The 16,440-nt window shown below is 40.7% G+C and overlaps 1 protein-coding gene across 4 annotated transcripts; it reads left to right on the top strand.

Moving 5' to 3' along the window:
* The first annotated feature begins 1,427 nt into the window (after positions 1 to 1,427).
* lhx2b (LIM homeobox 2b) lies at positions 1,428 to 14,223 on the top strand. 4 transcript variants are annotated; one of them, XM_020645478.3, is made up of 5 exons: positions 1,428 to 2,756; positions 4,165 to 4,367; positions 5,290 to 5,657; positions 8,789 to 8,997; positions 13,508 to 14,223. In XM_020645478.3, the coding sequence occupies exons 1-5, from the start codon at positions 2,574 to 2,576 to the stop codon at positions 13,796 to 13,798; spliced, it is 1,254 nt and encodes a 417-aa protein (XP_020501134.1). In that variant the 5' UTR covers positions 1,428 to 2,573; the 3' UTR covers positions 13,799 to 14,223. The 4 variants fall into 4 exon arrangements, with proteins under 4 accessions (XP_020501134.1, XP_020501135.1, XP_020501131.1 ...); XM_020645479.3 differs by having other exon boundaries at positions 1,429 to 2,756; positions 8,792 to 8,997; positions 13,508 to 14,222; XM_020645475.3 differs by having other exon boundaries at positions 1,430 to 2,756; positions 5,287 to 5,657; positions 13,508 to 14,222.
* Positions 14,224 to 16,440: the final 2,217 nt, after the last annotated feature.

Below are 16,440 nucleotides of genomic sequence, written 5' to 3'. Positions count from 1 at the left end.
AGCAGAGAGAAAACGCAGATGATAAATATGCATGTATTCAATTAAGGGTATTACAGAGGAGCTGATTTGCATAGGGATTTAGGAGCTTAACATCATATTTGTGCTATAAAACTTCACAATAGTCTAAACGCGGGCTGTTAGGCGCGGGAGGGGGCAGGACAGGTATTTTAAAATAAAAGGAATTATAAATATCAAGGAACACAACATTGTTTTTATTCTGATGTTGTTTAAGCGCATGAATCCAAATCTGAAATACTGTTTTAAAATATAAGAAGTCAGGAGGTTAAATGACCGGATGGATTTCGTTTTTAATCATTTATTTTCTGCTTGAATTGACTCCACTTTCAAACAACAAAAACCCAGAGTCGGTGATGTGATAACGTGTAATTTTCTCCCACACTGCTGTAACCACCGTCTTTTGTGTGCAAGATCAAACCTCTCCTTTCGGTCTTCAAACACTTCCTCTGATGACGGAGTCCACTTTCCCCTCCCAATTAAGAGCGGAGAGCTAATTAGAATGAGCGGATCCGGGATCCGTTAGCGCGTCACGCTGCTGAGGCAAACTGCTCGCGCTGTACGCGGTGGAAATAAAAAGGCATGAAGCCGCTGAGTTACGCACGACATCAATGACAGACTGGAGCTCATGGGAGAGGAAAGCCTTTCCAAGAAATAAATACATAAAAAAGAAATATCACATCAAGGATGATAAAATGTAGAAATGACACTCAGTGGTGCCAGAATGATTTTACGCATGAAGTTAAACAATGACATTAACTCTGGGTTTAAACACACTATTCCCCTTAATCATAGCTTTCTATTCATTTTTAGACTTTCTTATTCTCATGTAATTTTTCTTGATTTGGTCTGAATATCTCTGGAGAACTCTGACATCTACGTGTGACACTTTAAAGGCCTTGCTTTCCTATCCTCAAGCATTATTTACCAAAAACAAAGCGTAGTTTGTGTGAGTGCAGAGACGAAATAAGCCCCATTCACACCTTCCACATTCACTAAAGGCCAAACGTGAAAAGAAATAATAAAAGTGAAAGTTGTGGATACAGGTTATGAGAAACTACCTTCACATTTATTATTATTATTTTATTTTTTTTAAAGTGTTGTTTCCATTTATTTTTAAGGATTCTTTTTTGTTTTGTTGTGAAATTAAAAAGATACACAAAACAAAAAAAATATAACCAAAGAAATCAGGTTTAAAAAAGAAAAACAATTCTGATTAGCTTCTTCATTTTCTGCTCTGGGTAACTTGGTGCACTTTACTCCTGAGCAGAGCCTCCCGGTGCCATGGAGAGGCTGAGAGCAGCAACAGTGCGCGGCTGCTGTGTAGAAACCGCTCTGCGCGTCACGGGAGTAAAGGTCCCAGCAGACCTGCTCAGTGCGCACAGAGAGACAGACAGCTCCAACACCTCTGACGGCTGACACTCTCTCTCTCGTCCTGCACTCTTCTTCGCCTCCTTTAAAATGAAACCTTTTAAAAACTGCTGCTCCGCACACATTGATATACGAGAGGTCGGTGTCCGGTGGTCCGTGCGTAACGGAGGCAGAGGGGCTGCTTCTCTCTCAGACCGGTCGGTAAAAGTATAGCCAAACAGTTCGGCTGCGGAACAGCCAATGAACATTAATGGTGCGTCGTGACGCAACAGGGCCCCGTTGATAAGGAGCGGAGAGTCCAACCGGGACCTGAGAAGGAGGAACGACGGTTTTGGGGGGCCAGCAAACATTCGCCTATCATCAGTCAACGTAAAGCCAACTCCTCCTCTTCTGCTGTTACGCACATGCATGCAGCCTCCTGGCACAAGACAAAACATTAACTAAACAGGCTACTGTCAAGGAAAAGTGCCTCTCCCAGGCGGCCTGCGGGATTTTATAAAGAAAAGGCTGTTTGTTTTTTTATTTTTCTACTTTTCTTTGCAGAGAAAAGTAGTTCGAGCGACATTAATCTGCTGCTGTAAGCATCAACTTGGACTGTGGAACCTGGAGGAGGGGACGAAGCCTCTCTCACGGGCTCCCTTGTCAGCTATTTTGGACTTATCTTTTTGCTTCTTTCTGACCGTGAGATGAGACGCTGCTGTCCTGCACTGGCAGTGACAATTCTACAGAGTTTCTTAATTCTTCTGTAGAGAAAAAAAAGGAAAAATTAGCCAATGCCTCGCAGACTGTCGAATCCCTGAAATATTACTTTCGGCAAGGAGGAGGCATCGGTGCTGAGACCCATGCAGCGGGGCTTCCATAGTTGGTATGTTTATTCACCGTAAATGGAAAAGAAAAAATAGAAATATTATTCGGTAATAACTAAGAAATAATTTCACACCTGAGGAAAAAAAAGATTCCAGTAAGAGAAGTGGAATCTTTATGAATTAATCATAGCTTATTAATAATGAGAGCTGCAGAGATTCGGATGACGGTTTCCATTGGCAGATGAGACGTAGTGTGGAGAACACGTGTCCAATTTTTCCCTCATATTTTTTCCTCCCTGATCTGGATTTCTCACTTGTCACGGCAAGAAAGGAAAACATAAAAAAGCGACAATTTTGAGTGGCACTATTGCGCTGCCTCTGATGGACATCTTGGCTTGCAGATCCGAAGAGAACAGTTATAATATCATCCCTTCTTCGGCGACGATGCTCTTCCATGGCCTCCCTGGAGGCGATGTGCACGGTGTGGTGGAAGAAATGGACCGGAGAGGAAAGAGCGAGTCAGCAGCCATCAGCTCAGCCATCGATATGGGGGAATCAGAGACGGTAGGAGAGACTCATTCGGCCCTGTCGGCTTGTTAGCGCATGCAGGCAGCGTGGCAGCCTGGAAGCATGTGACAGTGGCTGCACTCTCACAGCTCCGAGCTCTTTAAAATGCAGCTCTTTGATTTAAGATCCACACTGAAAGACTGTCTAACAAATGTGCCAGTTCATAACTTCAGTATTAAAGGCCGGCAAACTTCCTCAAAACAGGCCCCCAAATCATCGTTAATCTCAAACTTATTTTTATTCCCGATCAGAGCTGCAAAAACACGAAGCAAGAGCTGACCAGGCTGCACATTATTATAGAGACAAAGCTGGTCAGCATTGTTCATAAAAATCTGTATTATTATTTCCGTAAATGTGCTCTTAACCATGCTGTCAAAACACGGTTATAATCGAGGACAAACCAGCGCATCTGAATAAAAAAGAAAATGTTTAGAACAAATAAAACAGCTCAGAGCAAAACATTGATCATATTTCTTATTCTAATTTTATTAAAACTTTTTATTTTTTAAATTCAATATCTTATAAACATTTCATATTTCAATGTAATATAATCAACACTTTGATTAAAGAGTGCAGTGGTAATTTCAAAATAAAACTCAAATGAAAAGCAACAGAAAATTACTTTGAAGAAATTATTAATTCTTTTTTTCCACTTGTTAATGAGTGTATAAAAAACACATGCACGTGTATGTGTGCAGTAACATTACAATAACACTAGTAATTGAATATTAAATGCATATTAGATATTATTATAAGGGGGAAATCTGCAGCACATTTATCTCCACCGAAAATAACTCCACAATGATAATTTCATAAACACACACACACAGCGTGTTAATGCATCTTAAATATAACTTTAAAATGTAGGTATTGATATGACGCAAAGGAATAAAAATAGGCTGTCTTAGCTTTCCTTGTGTACTTTCCTGTTATGGAAGTGTAGAATAAATATGATCTAAATCAATGTGCTGTAGCTACAACAGTAATACAGGCCTACGTTGTGTTTTTAATTTCATGACATTTGGTCGAAGGAGGAAGTTTGCATCATCCTTTTTACTGAAGTGAATATTTTATATTTGACTATTATTATTATTGTTGTTATTATGTTCCTGAGTAATATGTCTGTGGTTGTTGAGAAGGGAACACTATTTGATTACATTTCTATAACCCTCCCATGTGTGACTGCTGGCTGTGTGAGGCTGTTTTCGTTATCTTATAATAATGTGAAAAACAAAGCGAGGAGTCTCGTCCTGTGACTTTCGAGGATTTTCTTCTCTACTCTCCTCTCTCGTGGTTTTAATGTGAAGCTGTCAGCCTGTCTTTGAGAATCCTTTTTCTTTTTGTATTACTCTCTCTTCCACCACACCATGTCCTGACTCTGTGTCCTCTCCTCTTCAACCTGCAGTCCATGCCGTGTATGACCAACGAGCGTGTGGCTCTGTGCGCGGGCTGCGGCAGGAAGATAGCGGACCGTTACTACCTGCTGGCCGTGGACAAGCAGTGGCACATGCGCTGCCTCAAGTGCTGCGAGTGCAAACTCAACCTGGAGTCTGAGCTCACCTGCTTCAGCAAGGACGGCAGCATCTACTGCAAGGAGGACTACTACAGGTAGGAGGGCGCACAGGGCCTCGAGAGTTCGCTTTGAGCCTGATTGAACGTGGACGTTAAAAATTCATAGGCCGAAAAAAATGTGATTCAAACCAGGCAAATTGTTATTGATCTGTAAAAAATCATGAACAGAGGTGGACTAAAATAATCATCATGCAATGTTTTCACTTCAATATTCTGATTGGCCTAAAAAATAATTCTGCAAAATGCTAAATCTTTACTTCAATTCTTACTTGATAACATTGAAACACCGATGGTGACATTTTGCTCTGATCACTGTTCATTTCTGGAGCTGTTATCAGTGTTACATATATATATATATTTTTTATAGGCCAGATATTATTCATATATTCTCTAAGCAACAGAAATGTAGTATACATGAAGTTGTTAAAGAAAAGAAAATGGAAAATCGATTAATGGAAAAAGAAAAGGAGAAAAAAGGATTGTTTTATATTGTCTGTGGTTTTAAAAGTCACACTGAAATCTAGTAAAAGAGCTACATTTTGGTTTAGCAGCTCTCTAGGGGAGCATGACCCCCCCTCACCCCCACCCCAAACCCCCTCCTCACCCTTCCCCTATTTGACAACGAAGCCGAATTTTCGGCTTTTTGTCAAACATGTTTTTCTTAAATTAGAAACATAAAAATATTAAAATTCCATGTTATATTTTGTTTTTTAAAAAAAAAAAACTTACATGATGCCAGATATTTATAATTCATTAAAAACAGTCAGGGTTAATTTATGCAGGCTGCCTGTATAACTTTAGAGTTTGTGGGAGGGAAACTGCTCTGTTTTTATGTGCGCAAAAGTTTTGCCTGTTTGCGTAAAAACGCGCCACAGACCGTGTAGCTCCGGTGTGGCTCTGCAGGCCTGTCAGGATCCGCGTCCAGCCGCTGATGACGTTTCTGTGTTGTCCGCAGAAGATTTTCGGTGCAGAGATGCGCTCGGTGCCACCTGGGGATCTCAGCCTCGGAGATGGTGATGCGGGCCCGGGACCTGGTCTACCATCTTAACTGCTTCACCTGCACCACCTGCAGCAAGATGCTGACCACCGGGGACCACTTCGGCATGAAGGACAGTCTGGTCTACTGTCGGCTGCACTTTGAGACTCTCATCCAGGGAGAATATCAGACACACTTTAACCACGCGGACGTAGTCCCACACAAAGGCCTGGGCCCGGCCAACACACTCGGACTATCCTACTTCAACGGCGTGGGGACAGTGCAGAAAGGCCGGCCCAGGAAGCGGAAGAGCCCGGGTCCGGGAGCCGAGCTGGCGGCTTATAATGCGGGTAAGAACGACTTTAAAAATGCTTAAAACAAGAATGGAAACGTATTGATACGAATGTTGTTTATAAATGGAAAAATGGAAAAGTAAGTGCTTTTACAAAAAGGATAGACGCAGATCATGTTTTTTATTTTTATTTTTTAATTTCACTTCAAAACATTCATTTTAAATACGTAAAAGAAAAAAAAAGTGGAAAAAAGTGAAATAATAAAAATGGGGACCTTGTAAAAGTCTCTCCTGAGTTGTAACCACACAGCGTGAAAACGAGCTGATTAAGACTGACAGGCTTCATTTATGAAAAACATTCCTGCAGGGCCTTATTTCTTGATCTACCACTGTTAACTTTGCCTCACATACAGTGTGTCCGCTGGGAGCACAGAATTGTTCTTAATGTTGAAGTTTAGAAAATCACTTTTGCATCACTGTGATTGTATTAAATTAAACAACCGACCTGTTGGAGGTTAGATGTGTTCATTATGAGTCTATCCTGTTTTTGGGACAGTCAGCATTATTTTGGTGTTTCATAATCTGTAAGAAGAGAAAGATTTACAGCAGACATAACAGAAGCATAACAATGTTTGCATTCATAAGGGAGAAAAACGTCACTTAACAAACATCCTTCCCCCTCATTAGATAAGTAATTATTAAATATCATCAGTGGGAGATAAGTCAGTGCAGTCAGGCCTCCAACTTCATGTTGTGAACACTTTCTCTCCAGAGTCTGGTGTCGTGCATTTTTGTGTGGATTAAACTTTTCCTGCAGCTTCAGATTACACGAGGTCAACGAGCTGCAGCACTGAACACATTTTAACTCAGCCATGCTTCTATCTGAGAATTTATAAATCATAACAAAATACAAAAAAATAACTATTTTAATCATACTTTAGTTTTAGTTAGTCTGGATTACTTTAAAAAAAAAAAAGCAACACTTTTTTTTCTCTGCATGTTCTTCTGGGGGATAAAAAAGAAAAGTTTTTTTGATGTTCCGGTTTTTGCTTTCGCCCTTTTCCACTTGTCAGGCTCCATAGACATCTACAGATCCTAACACCCCCACCCCCACCCTCCCCAAACCCCACACACACTACACACACTACACACACTACACACACTACACACTACACACACACACACACACACACACACACACACACACACACACACACATGCACACACTGCTGGAGACTTTTTGCATTGGGACTGGGCCAAACGGGGTGTGTACCAGAGATCAATGTGATTTGATGAGTTATTCACTGGAAGAGGGAGCAGGGAATACAAGAAGTCTCTTACAGCACAGCTCTGTGTTTTTAATGCTCTGACTTAAGTTAATTAACCCTCTGATCATAAAACAGCTTACAAAATAAGTATTAAGTCAGAATCAAGGACTTGCCTCAGATACAGAATCACAGCATTTCTGTCATGATTTTCTATTGTTCACTTTTTTTAAATCTAATCTCTCAAAACTTTTCCATAACTGTGTGCTTCAAATAAGCTGCTGCAGGTTGAGATCATTGTATTCTCCTCTTTACTATGCTTCTCTAATCTTCTCTTTTCTTCTCTTTTCTTTTCTTTTCTTTTGACTCTTCTCTCAAAGATGATGCATCTCTTTCTTTATTTTTAAGATGCTGCCACCTTTTAAAAAGTCAAAACTTATTCCTGATAAAAGTGAGTCTGCTTTCAAAACAAGAGTTTTGACCCCTATAGTGCAGACTCTGCTTTTAAGATGCACAATCTGAAATTTAAACCAAAGCGAGTCATAAGACATGAAGCCCATTTTCAGTGTGAACCTTTTGATAACGTGCTTTAGAGAAGTCCTTTCGTGCAGGGTGACTAATAAAGAGAAGGAAACGAATGTGAGGCAGAGTCAGGTTCAGAGGAGAGTGAAGAGGCAGTGCGCCCTCTTCTGTTTCCGGCCTGAAACAGCAGTCAAAGCTTCACCTGAACTCACACACACACACACGAGAACATGTGGCGACCCAGAGCAGCCTGCAGCTCTCAGATGTCATTAGCATGGACGTGAATAAGACGCGGTGGTGTGATGGATGAGGAGGAGACGAGCAGGAAGGCAGGCTGCTTTCTGTAAAAAAACGCTGCAGCATATGCTCTGGACAGAAAGCAGCATTTGTTCTGCCTGGTGTGTATCGGCTAATTAAGTGAAGTGTTATTCTGGTGCTTTTCACTCACTTCATATTCATCATTTGCAGCGCGCGGATATTGAACACGAACTGTTATGCATGCAGCAACACTTTAGATGTTGCCAAGAAATTTGCAGGCTGAGATAAATACATGTGTTTTTTGTGGGGTATTTTCTGAAGCCAGGCTAGCACCTCCTCCAAGGACAGAAAGAACGTGCAGACAGGGACAGGCAGTGAGACAGACAAGAGAGACAGACAGGCAGGCAGAGAAGAGGATGATCTGCAGCTGGAAGAAAACAGCTGGCAGGTCACAGCGTCACCTTAGCTTTATTTGATTGTACCCAGATAAAAGATTACACATTTTCAACCTCAGTCACCTTAAAAGTCTGTCATTCATTCTTTCTTTCTTTCTTTCTTTCATTCTTTCTTTCTTTTTTTCTTTGTCTTTCTTTCTTTCTTTCTCTCAGTAGGGATTTCTTCTCGCTTGTGTGCGTCTCGTACTTGATTCCTTGATATACAGTTTCAGACATTCATTTTTAAATACTTTTTTTATTGTTTGAAAAACATGGAGAAGTACAAACAAGTACAAATATGTGAAGCGACTTCACACACAAGATAACATGAACATGAACATGTTACAAACTTGGCAGGACAAGGGAGGCAAAGAAATTTTAAAAAAAGAGAGAGAAACACAAATGACAAATAGAAGTATGCTAACCATGAAACATAAGGTTTACAGAAGGTAGAAACATCATTTAATATGTCATAACTTTTTGTAAACGTTGTTCTTTCCATCTCAAAGATGTTACATCTTACTTTTATTTTTCTTATCAAATGAGTTCACTCTCTGGGTTTGGTTGAATGCATTGTCAGCTGCTTCTTTGATTGTCATGACGATGGACCTGAACGGGCTCTGAAAGAGAAGCGAGGCCTGTTAAGATGTAAAAAAAACTTCTGATGAGTGATTGGATCTAACCGGATCTTCTTCTCCTCTGTCGGCCAGCAGCTCTGAGCTGCAACGAGAACGACGGCGAGTCCATGGACCGGGACTCCCAGTACAGCTCCAGTCAGAAGACGAAGCGCATGCGGACGTCCTTCAAGCACCACCAGCTCCGGACCATGAAGTCCTACTTCGCCATCAACCACAACCCAGACGCCAAGGACCTCAAGCAGCTCGCCCAGAAGACGGGCCTCACCAAGCGGGTGCTACAGGTAACCACAGCCGCCTTCTAGCTTCAGATGACACACAGACCAACGCCAGCAAGGGCGAAATATTGTTTCCTCTTTCCAATGCAAATCAGCCTGCGTCCAAGTATCAATAAATGAAGTGAGGTTTTCCTGATGGAAGCCAAATCTGCTTTCTTTGTTTCTACATTGGGCTGTTTTTTTCCTTTGACTGAAACTCTTGGAGGGTTTTCAGGAAACTGCGAACAAGCTGAGCAAAATGATTTTTCTCTTTTATTCTCATTTAAATGAAAACAAACTCAAAATGTGAGAAATTCATTTTCAAAAGGTACATATTGTTTCTAACTTCCTGTATAGGAAGAACACGCTGTTAAAAGTGAATAAACGTGTTCATACTGGAATGTAGAATTACATGAAAATGAAAGGAAAGCCATGAAACACTAAATGTAATGTGTTTTCTGTTGAAGACTGAAGGATGAAAAACACAACGCTCTGTAGTTACACGCGCAGAAAGAGAAAGCACAACAGAGCGTTTGATTTCACAAAAGACGACAGCAAATTATCTGGGGGACTGAGAAGAAGAAAAATGAGACAAAAAGGTTTCTGAATCAAATTTTTTTTTTATGAGATGGAGGAAAAAAAAAAGGAAAAATCATCCCGCTGCTTTAATTAACGCTCGCAGAAAACAAAGCAGTCGTTTTGCTTTGATGCGTTCGAGTTTTCATGCCTGTTATTCCAGCTGAAGCGCTTCTCCCTCCGCCTGTTCCCATGGCTCCGTCATGATTCCATCGCTAACACGCTCCAACACTCGGCTCGGCACAGACCGTCGCCTCGCTCACCACAGCTCAGATCCTGCTTTTTCTAGTACTGAGAAGAAGAGCAAAGATCAAGATTGAAAAAAATTCAAACTCAAATGTGAAAACAAATTAAGATCAGGGACACTGAGGAGCACGATAGCTCCAAAGTAGGGGTGCAGGACCTTGATGAACCAGATCTCTGGTTCTTTGCAAAATGAGGAAGACACTTTTAATTCGACTTAAAAAATAAAAATAATGACTGCGAAACATCAGTCAGCTGCTGTTCCGTCTCCAGACCAAAGACAGGTCCATCATTATCTTTTCACAGTATCAACAAAAACAGGAGGCTCCCTGTAATTATGTGCAAACGCATAATACATATTTCATTTTTCTTCGACAACCACTGTCTTTTGACCAGCCTTCAACAGTAAAAGGCTTCAGCACACAGTGCTGGAGCTCCCTCACTTTGTGTCTTTAACTCTGCTTTCATCCTCGACTCCAACCGGAGCTTCTGCAAACACACTCGAAACAGTCGAGGAGAAGCTCACTGCTGTGGTGGAGATAATGTGAGCGTGCTTGTTGGTCGGAAAAATTAAACATTTACGAGTATTCTTTTAGGCAAATATCGTCTTTTCTATGCAAACGTGTCGACAGAACATGGTTTCTGATTGTCTTTATAAACAGCAGGATGTCAGAGTGTGGTTCTAAAAATCATTCAGATAAAGGATGATTAAGATGTATCAGCAAAGTGGCAACCTCTTTGATGATAAATGAAGCCAAATCGGAAGTGCAAAAAAAACTGCAGTTCTTTGTGTGTCCACTTGAGGCTGGCTGCATAAACACACAAATTAAAAAGCCCACTTTGACAGCAGGAATTAACATGTTTACATCCTGGTACAAAACCCTGTTCTTGTCTGAATAGCTCATGTCTGTTCTAACACACTCTGTAGAGAGGGTGGATTTGTTAATAATTTGTCTGTTTTGATTTTAAGGATAAGAGTTGTGTATAATTAGTGGCTTGGCTGAGTTAGCTGTAGCCGTAGCTGTTAGCCAGGAGGATAAAAATCTGCCTCAGCATCACGGTCTTGCCTGTCTCTATGTTAACAGAAAGTTTGATGACATGGAGGCTGCCATCGATGAGCTTCAAAATTCTGCTTCAGAAAAAAATAGATGACGTCACTGAGACAACGTCCATGTTTTATATTGTCTATGCTAACAGCCTGGGTTAAAGTGTGGTTAACTTGAGACATGAAAAAATGTCTTGAAACATGAGGATTTAGTTTGAAATATGAAGCTTCAAGTGAGGCAGACATTGGACATATTATACAGATTCATTACATGGTTCTCTATTATCACATTTAGCATACACTGAGAGACATCAGCATGTATTCTAACATGTGTTTCGATTGACTTGCTAATTGTAAATCCAAATTTGACTCTGGTTTTAGCTCTGGTTTGTTCTCCAACAAAGGTGGACGTGTTACTCATGGATGCAACAATAACTTATGAGAGAGATGAAGAGTACAGCGGGAAATGTAAAATACATGTCATAATTAAAACATGTTCAATCATTTCTCCTTATTTATCATGACTTGCCTACTTCCTGTTTCTCAGAATTCAGAGACAGATAATGGCATCTCTATACACACCTCTAAGAAATCGTGATATGTGGTTGTTTAGCTGCTGAATGCTCCTCTGTGTTCACCAGTCAGTCGCTTCCTTCTGTCTGCTGCTTGATGCTCAGCCTGTAGTGAACATGTTTTTAGGAGTATTTTCAGTGTAAACATTAATAAAGATACTCTGTAAAGCTGGGAGGAAACTGCAGATCTTGTTCAGCCTGTTCATCACTATTAGTGACCTCTTTTAGGTTGCATGTAAGCAGTAGAGCTTTTGCTTCAAGAGACCCTGGTCAGGGTTAAAATGTTCCCAACTTCACTGTTTGCTCCTGATATGTCAATTAAATGTCACTGTCAGATAAACACACATGAAGATACATGTTATTTAAGCATGTCATTCTTTCAGTATTCTGTGAAAGACTCTCCTCAGTATCTTTACCACCAAAACAAAACATAGTAGATCGTAGATCCGTCATTTGGGCTTGCTTGAAGTATCTATCTTGTTGTATTATTCACACTTCATTGTAAATCAGATGAGATGCTTAGACTTAGATTTTACAAGATGATGGCTCTGTCACAGTACGTAGGACTGAAGTCTGTGAGGGCAGACTCTCGGTTTCAATCTGAAACTTTATTTTCCCCACTTTTAGAAGTCCATAAGACTCAGTTTATTTGATGAAAGTGACAAAAGCAGTATTTTGCTTTCATCACAGTCAGTTCTTTTATCGTTAATCTGGTTGTACGTGCATTGTTATAGCATGCTGCAAAGATGACGATGTTCTGTGTCTCTATGACAAATTACATTTCTCTATTACTGCTTTCACACTTGAACAAAACTCCTGAAAACTTCCTGAAGTTTTTGGTCGGAGTTGCATGTGTGAACACTGAATTTTCACCTCCCACTTTATCTGAAATTTCTGCCAGCCCCCTGGTAATATTTGTCACCTGGAGTGGAGGTGAGCTGATATGAGAACGCAGCAGGAAATATTCAGAACATTTGTGACCATCGTGTCCTGTGAGCGACACACGACCACAGACTGTATGCATATTTACGACCGATGCAATTTCCATCCAAGTAATGAAGCTGCTTTATGAGTCTTTTGTTCATCAGTATGTTCTTCTCTAGAATTTACTCTCAAAAACTTTGGTTAATATAATTAAACACAGACATGTCTTTCAGAAGTGTCCTGGTTACTCCTGATACTCCTCAGACCTTGATGTGTAGTGTAGATCTACTTTCTGCTACAGAAATAATCCCTGAGAGACTCTGCGGCTTGTCATGCAGATACAGAGACACAGTTTGTGGACAGAGATGCTGCTGCAGCATTTCTTAAGAGGCTGAATGTTATTGCAGTAAGCATCACACACGGTGGAGACGGAATCATAACCTTTACAGATCAATCAAAATAAGATCAGTATGACAAGATGTGTTTATCCTTTACGAATGCTTTCATGGAGATGACTGTGTTTTAGTTTGTGGAGTTTCTTAATACACTATCTAACACAATAATATCAGAACTATTACATTTATCAAATATACCAAACTATCCATCAATCAGTGTTTAAAGACTGACGATTTTTGCATAATCATTCATCTTTGTCTCACCTCTCTGCTCGTCAAATATCGATCCTCGTCGTCTTTAGGTCTCGTCTCTTCCTCTCTAACTCAAACTTCATGTGAAATGCTCTGATTGGTTAAGTTAAGACAAAAAAAGTACTTTAGGTTTCCAAAAAAACGAGTTATATGTTGAAACTAGCGTTGCATTTGTGTTACACAGAGGACTTAAACTCCGTTCTTCTGGGTGAAAATGTTGTATGTATGGTTACTGTGTTGTTAGCACCACATCTGTTTTACTAATATGTTCATATAAAAATCATTTTTAGCATTTAAAAAAAATCTGCACTTTTCCAACCATGGTTTAAGTCATGTCTTGGGTAAATGTAAGCACAAATGTCTGTGCATAATCCTCTGTGTGGTCCCAGCACCCACAGCATCCTTACTGTACATGATGTGTTGAAGTGTGTCACATGGCTCTCACCCTGGTGTCCTGTGTTAACGTCCTGTGTCCCCCTCCTAGTCGTGTACAACACCTGTATGAACTGGATTCTTTTTTTTTTCTGTAGGTCTGGTTCCAAAACGCTCGGGCCAAGTTCAGGAGGAACCTTCTGCGGCAAGAGAGCACGGGGGTGGACAAGGCGTCTGACGGCTCCACGCTGCAGGGCGGGACGCCGTCGGGTCCCGCGTCGGAGATTTCCAACGCCTCCATGAGTCCCTCCAGCACCCCCACCACCCTGACAGACTTAACCAACCCCACCATGCCCACCGTCACCTCCGTGCTTACCTCAGTGCCGGGCGGCATGGACGTCCACGAGTGCCGGAGTCCATCACAGACCACCCTGACCAGCCTCTTCTGATTGATAACCCCCCCTCCATCCTCCCCCTCCCCCACCTCTGGATCTTAAACTGAGCACTGTTGACTCCTTCCAACATTAAACGGATTAGTAAAAAGAAGGTAACGGTAAAAAAAAGAAAATTCTCTCTGAGCCCATTAGAGACTATTTGCATAGTGAGGCGGCGAGCCTTACGGATGGAACAGTTGTTGTTATTTTGATGTTGTTGTCTTGTCGAGAACTGAGGAGACTTGATTTGCATTTTTCAATGTTTACAGAAAGAGACTGCGGAGGGGAAAAAAACTGCTTAATTTTTGGAAATTTGTTTTTTCCAGCACAGTATTTATGTTGTTGTACAAGAGTCACTGTTAGAAGGATTGTAAAAAATTCCTTTTTTTTTTGAAAATCTGAGATTAAACACAGGTTAAAATATCCTCTGAGTGCCATGTGCCTTACTGCTGAAGCTGACCACGATCAGGTGTGAATGATGTGACCTGAAACAGAAAGTCCGGGGGTAATGGCCTCTATTGCATGTTGTGTTTGAATGTGTGTGTGTGTGTGTGTGTGTGTGCGCGTGTGTGACGATTAGTTCTGTGTGGACATTGATGGCAATCTAATTAATCTTTCCGTCATGTTTATGATCCTATGATGACAACAGGCTAATTCTTTTGGAAAAGTTTTTTTTTTTGGTATATTTGATGAAATCCTTTTCACAAAAAATCTGCCAGCCTAGCTGTAGCTCTTGCAGGTTTGTAATACGTCTACCTTATTTGATATTTGGACAAAATGAAATGATGGGATGGCTTCTGTGCGTGTCTGCCCTCCTACATACCTGCACATACTCAGCCTGTGTGCTCACTGCACTTTCATCCTCCACATGCTAAAGCTAGCAAGCTAAACACCAGGACAGCTGAGAGGGGGGGGGGGGTGTGAGCAGTTACTTCCAACGTTGCCGTTCAGTCGCAGGTTACGAGGCAGAGCATCATCATGTGTTTAGGGGGGTGGAGGGGGGTGCGGCTTTGGCATCTTTTAGTTTGAATATATTTAATTGAAGCTTATACTCTCCCTGCTGATGCACTGATACCTGAACATCAGAGGAAAAACAAAGAATCTTCACATTTTTAAACCATGACGGCGTATTCACTATTTAAACACACAGCATGAAAATTAGAGCTTTAAATCAAAACAATAACAAAGGATGAAGTTGAGGCTTGCTGGGAATCACGGTAATGGTTCTCCCCCCGCTCCAATGAAGTCAAACTCCGAGGTTGCGCGTTGTGAAGATGAACGGGCGAAATCAACCTGAGGAAGAGAAATGTGTTTACTGACGATGTGTCCGAGTATAACTCACATGACGTTTTTATCACAGCAGCACATACAGCAACAGGAGCTTTCTGCAGCAGTATCCACTTCGTTATGAAGCGGTCTTTGACTTAAAACCTGATGTTACCATGGCAACGATAAACATGGCAGCTGTCACGAAAGACGCAGGCCGTCTCTGGCTTTGATAACTGTTGGAAATATTTATAAGAATTCAACAACAAACATATATACAGTATATAACATAGGTTGAGTTCATTTTTAATTACTTTAGATAATAGTGTAAAAAACATTTTCTATATGTGACATCGTTTAAACATGTAAAGCCAGTTAAATGTGTTTCTTAATGAGGTCATTCAGGTGCTTTTAACCATGGGTAAAGTGTTTAGGCTCGAGGAAGACAAAGAGCAGAGAAGGATGATTTTTATTTTTGCATTTTAAGAATTATGTTAAAATGTTTATAATATTTAGATTTGTTTCATGTACAAGGCAACAAGACAAAGTTCAGAGGCGAGACCTGATTTCTGTTCTTGTTTTGAGATTAAAGTCTGCGTGTCCAAAACACAGAAAGACTCAGTATCAGAAAAAGAAAATCTACACTAGAGTAGGAAGAATGTCAAAATCCAGATTTCAATTTCCAAAATGTAAATCTTGTTTCCCTTTTCCTGGCAATAAATAACCTTTCCTTTTGAATAAGTTATGTGTTGGACCACAACCTTTTGGAAAAGAAAAACAACACCACGAATCTGGAACTACCTCCTGATATTATTTAAACTCTTTGTAGTAATCAGCATATTGTTAAAGAGTATTCTCTCTGTTTTTGTTGTCAGTATGAAGAGAGAAGAGAGTGTGATGACTGTCAGCTGGATGTTGAGCCCACAATACTCAGCGTCATCCTGCTGAAGATTCAATGAGAAAATGATGACAGTGAAACAAATTAATTACCCTAACAGTGGAGACACATGCAGCTTTATTTTATTTATTGAGACCAGCAATATCATGTAAAAGTTTCCGAGCTAAGTGAGAATATCTCTACAATGATTCTTTATGTTTCTCAACATGAAGCCGATAATTCCAGCGCTCTGAAGGTTACTAACGTTACTAAAGAAAATCTCTTATATGCAGTAAAAGGAAGTTAATGTGTTTTTTTTCTTTCACTTTTTGTTATGAAGACAGATATTTCTGTGTGACAGGAAAGGCATGCTGTGAATGGGAGAGAGCTGCTGGTGAGACACACTGATAAGTCTCAGGCTGACTGAGCTCCTCTCGCTGTGCTGATGCTGCTGCTGCACATTCTTGCACACGACTGTTGTCCTCGTTTCTCTCAGAAATATAAACACCAAGAA

The sequence above is a fragment of the Labrus bergylta genome, chromosome 2 (genome assembly GCF_963930695.1).
Source record: "Labrus bergylta chromosome 2, fLabBer1.1, whole genome shotgun sequence".
NCBI classification, from domain to species: domain Eukaryota; kingdom Metazoa; phylum Chordata; class Actinopteri; order Labriformes; family Labridae; genus Labrus; species Labrus bergylta.
The sequence above is the reverse complement of the archived record's forward strand: the minus strand, read 5'-3'. Positions and strand labels throughout refer to the sequence as shown.

Coding starts and splice junctions, on each gene's coding strand:
- lhx2b (XM_020645475.3), top strand. CDS start 2,574: ATGGACATCTTGGCTTGCAGATCCGAAGAGAACAGTTATAATATCATC. Junction 2,757..4,164: donor ATATGGGGGAATCAGAGACG/GTAGGAGAGACT, acceptor TTCAACCTGCAG/TCCATGCCGTGTATGACCAA. Junction 5,658..8,788: donor GCTGGCGGCTTATAATGCGG/GTAAGAACGACT, acceptor TCTGTCGGCCAG/CAGCTCTGAGCTGCAACGAG.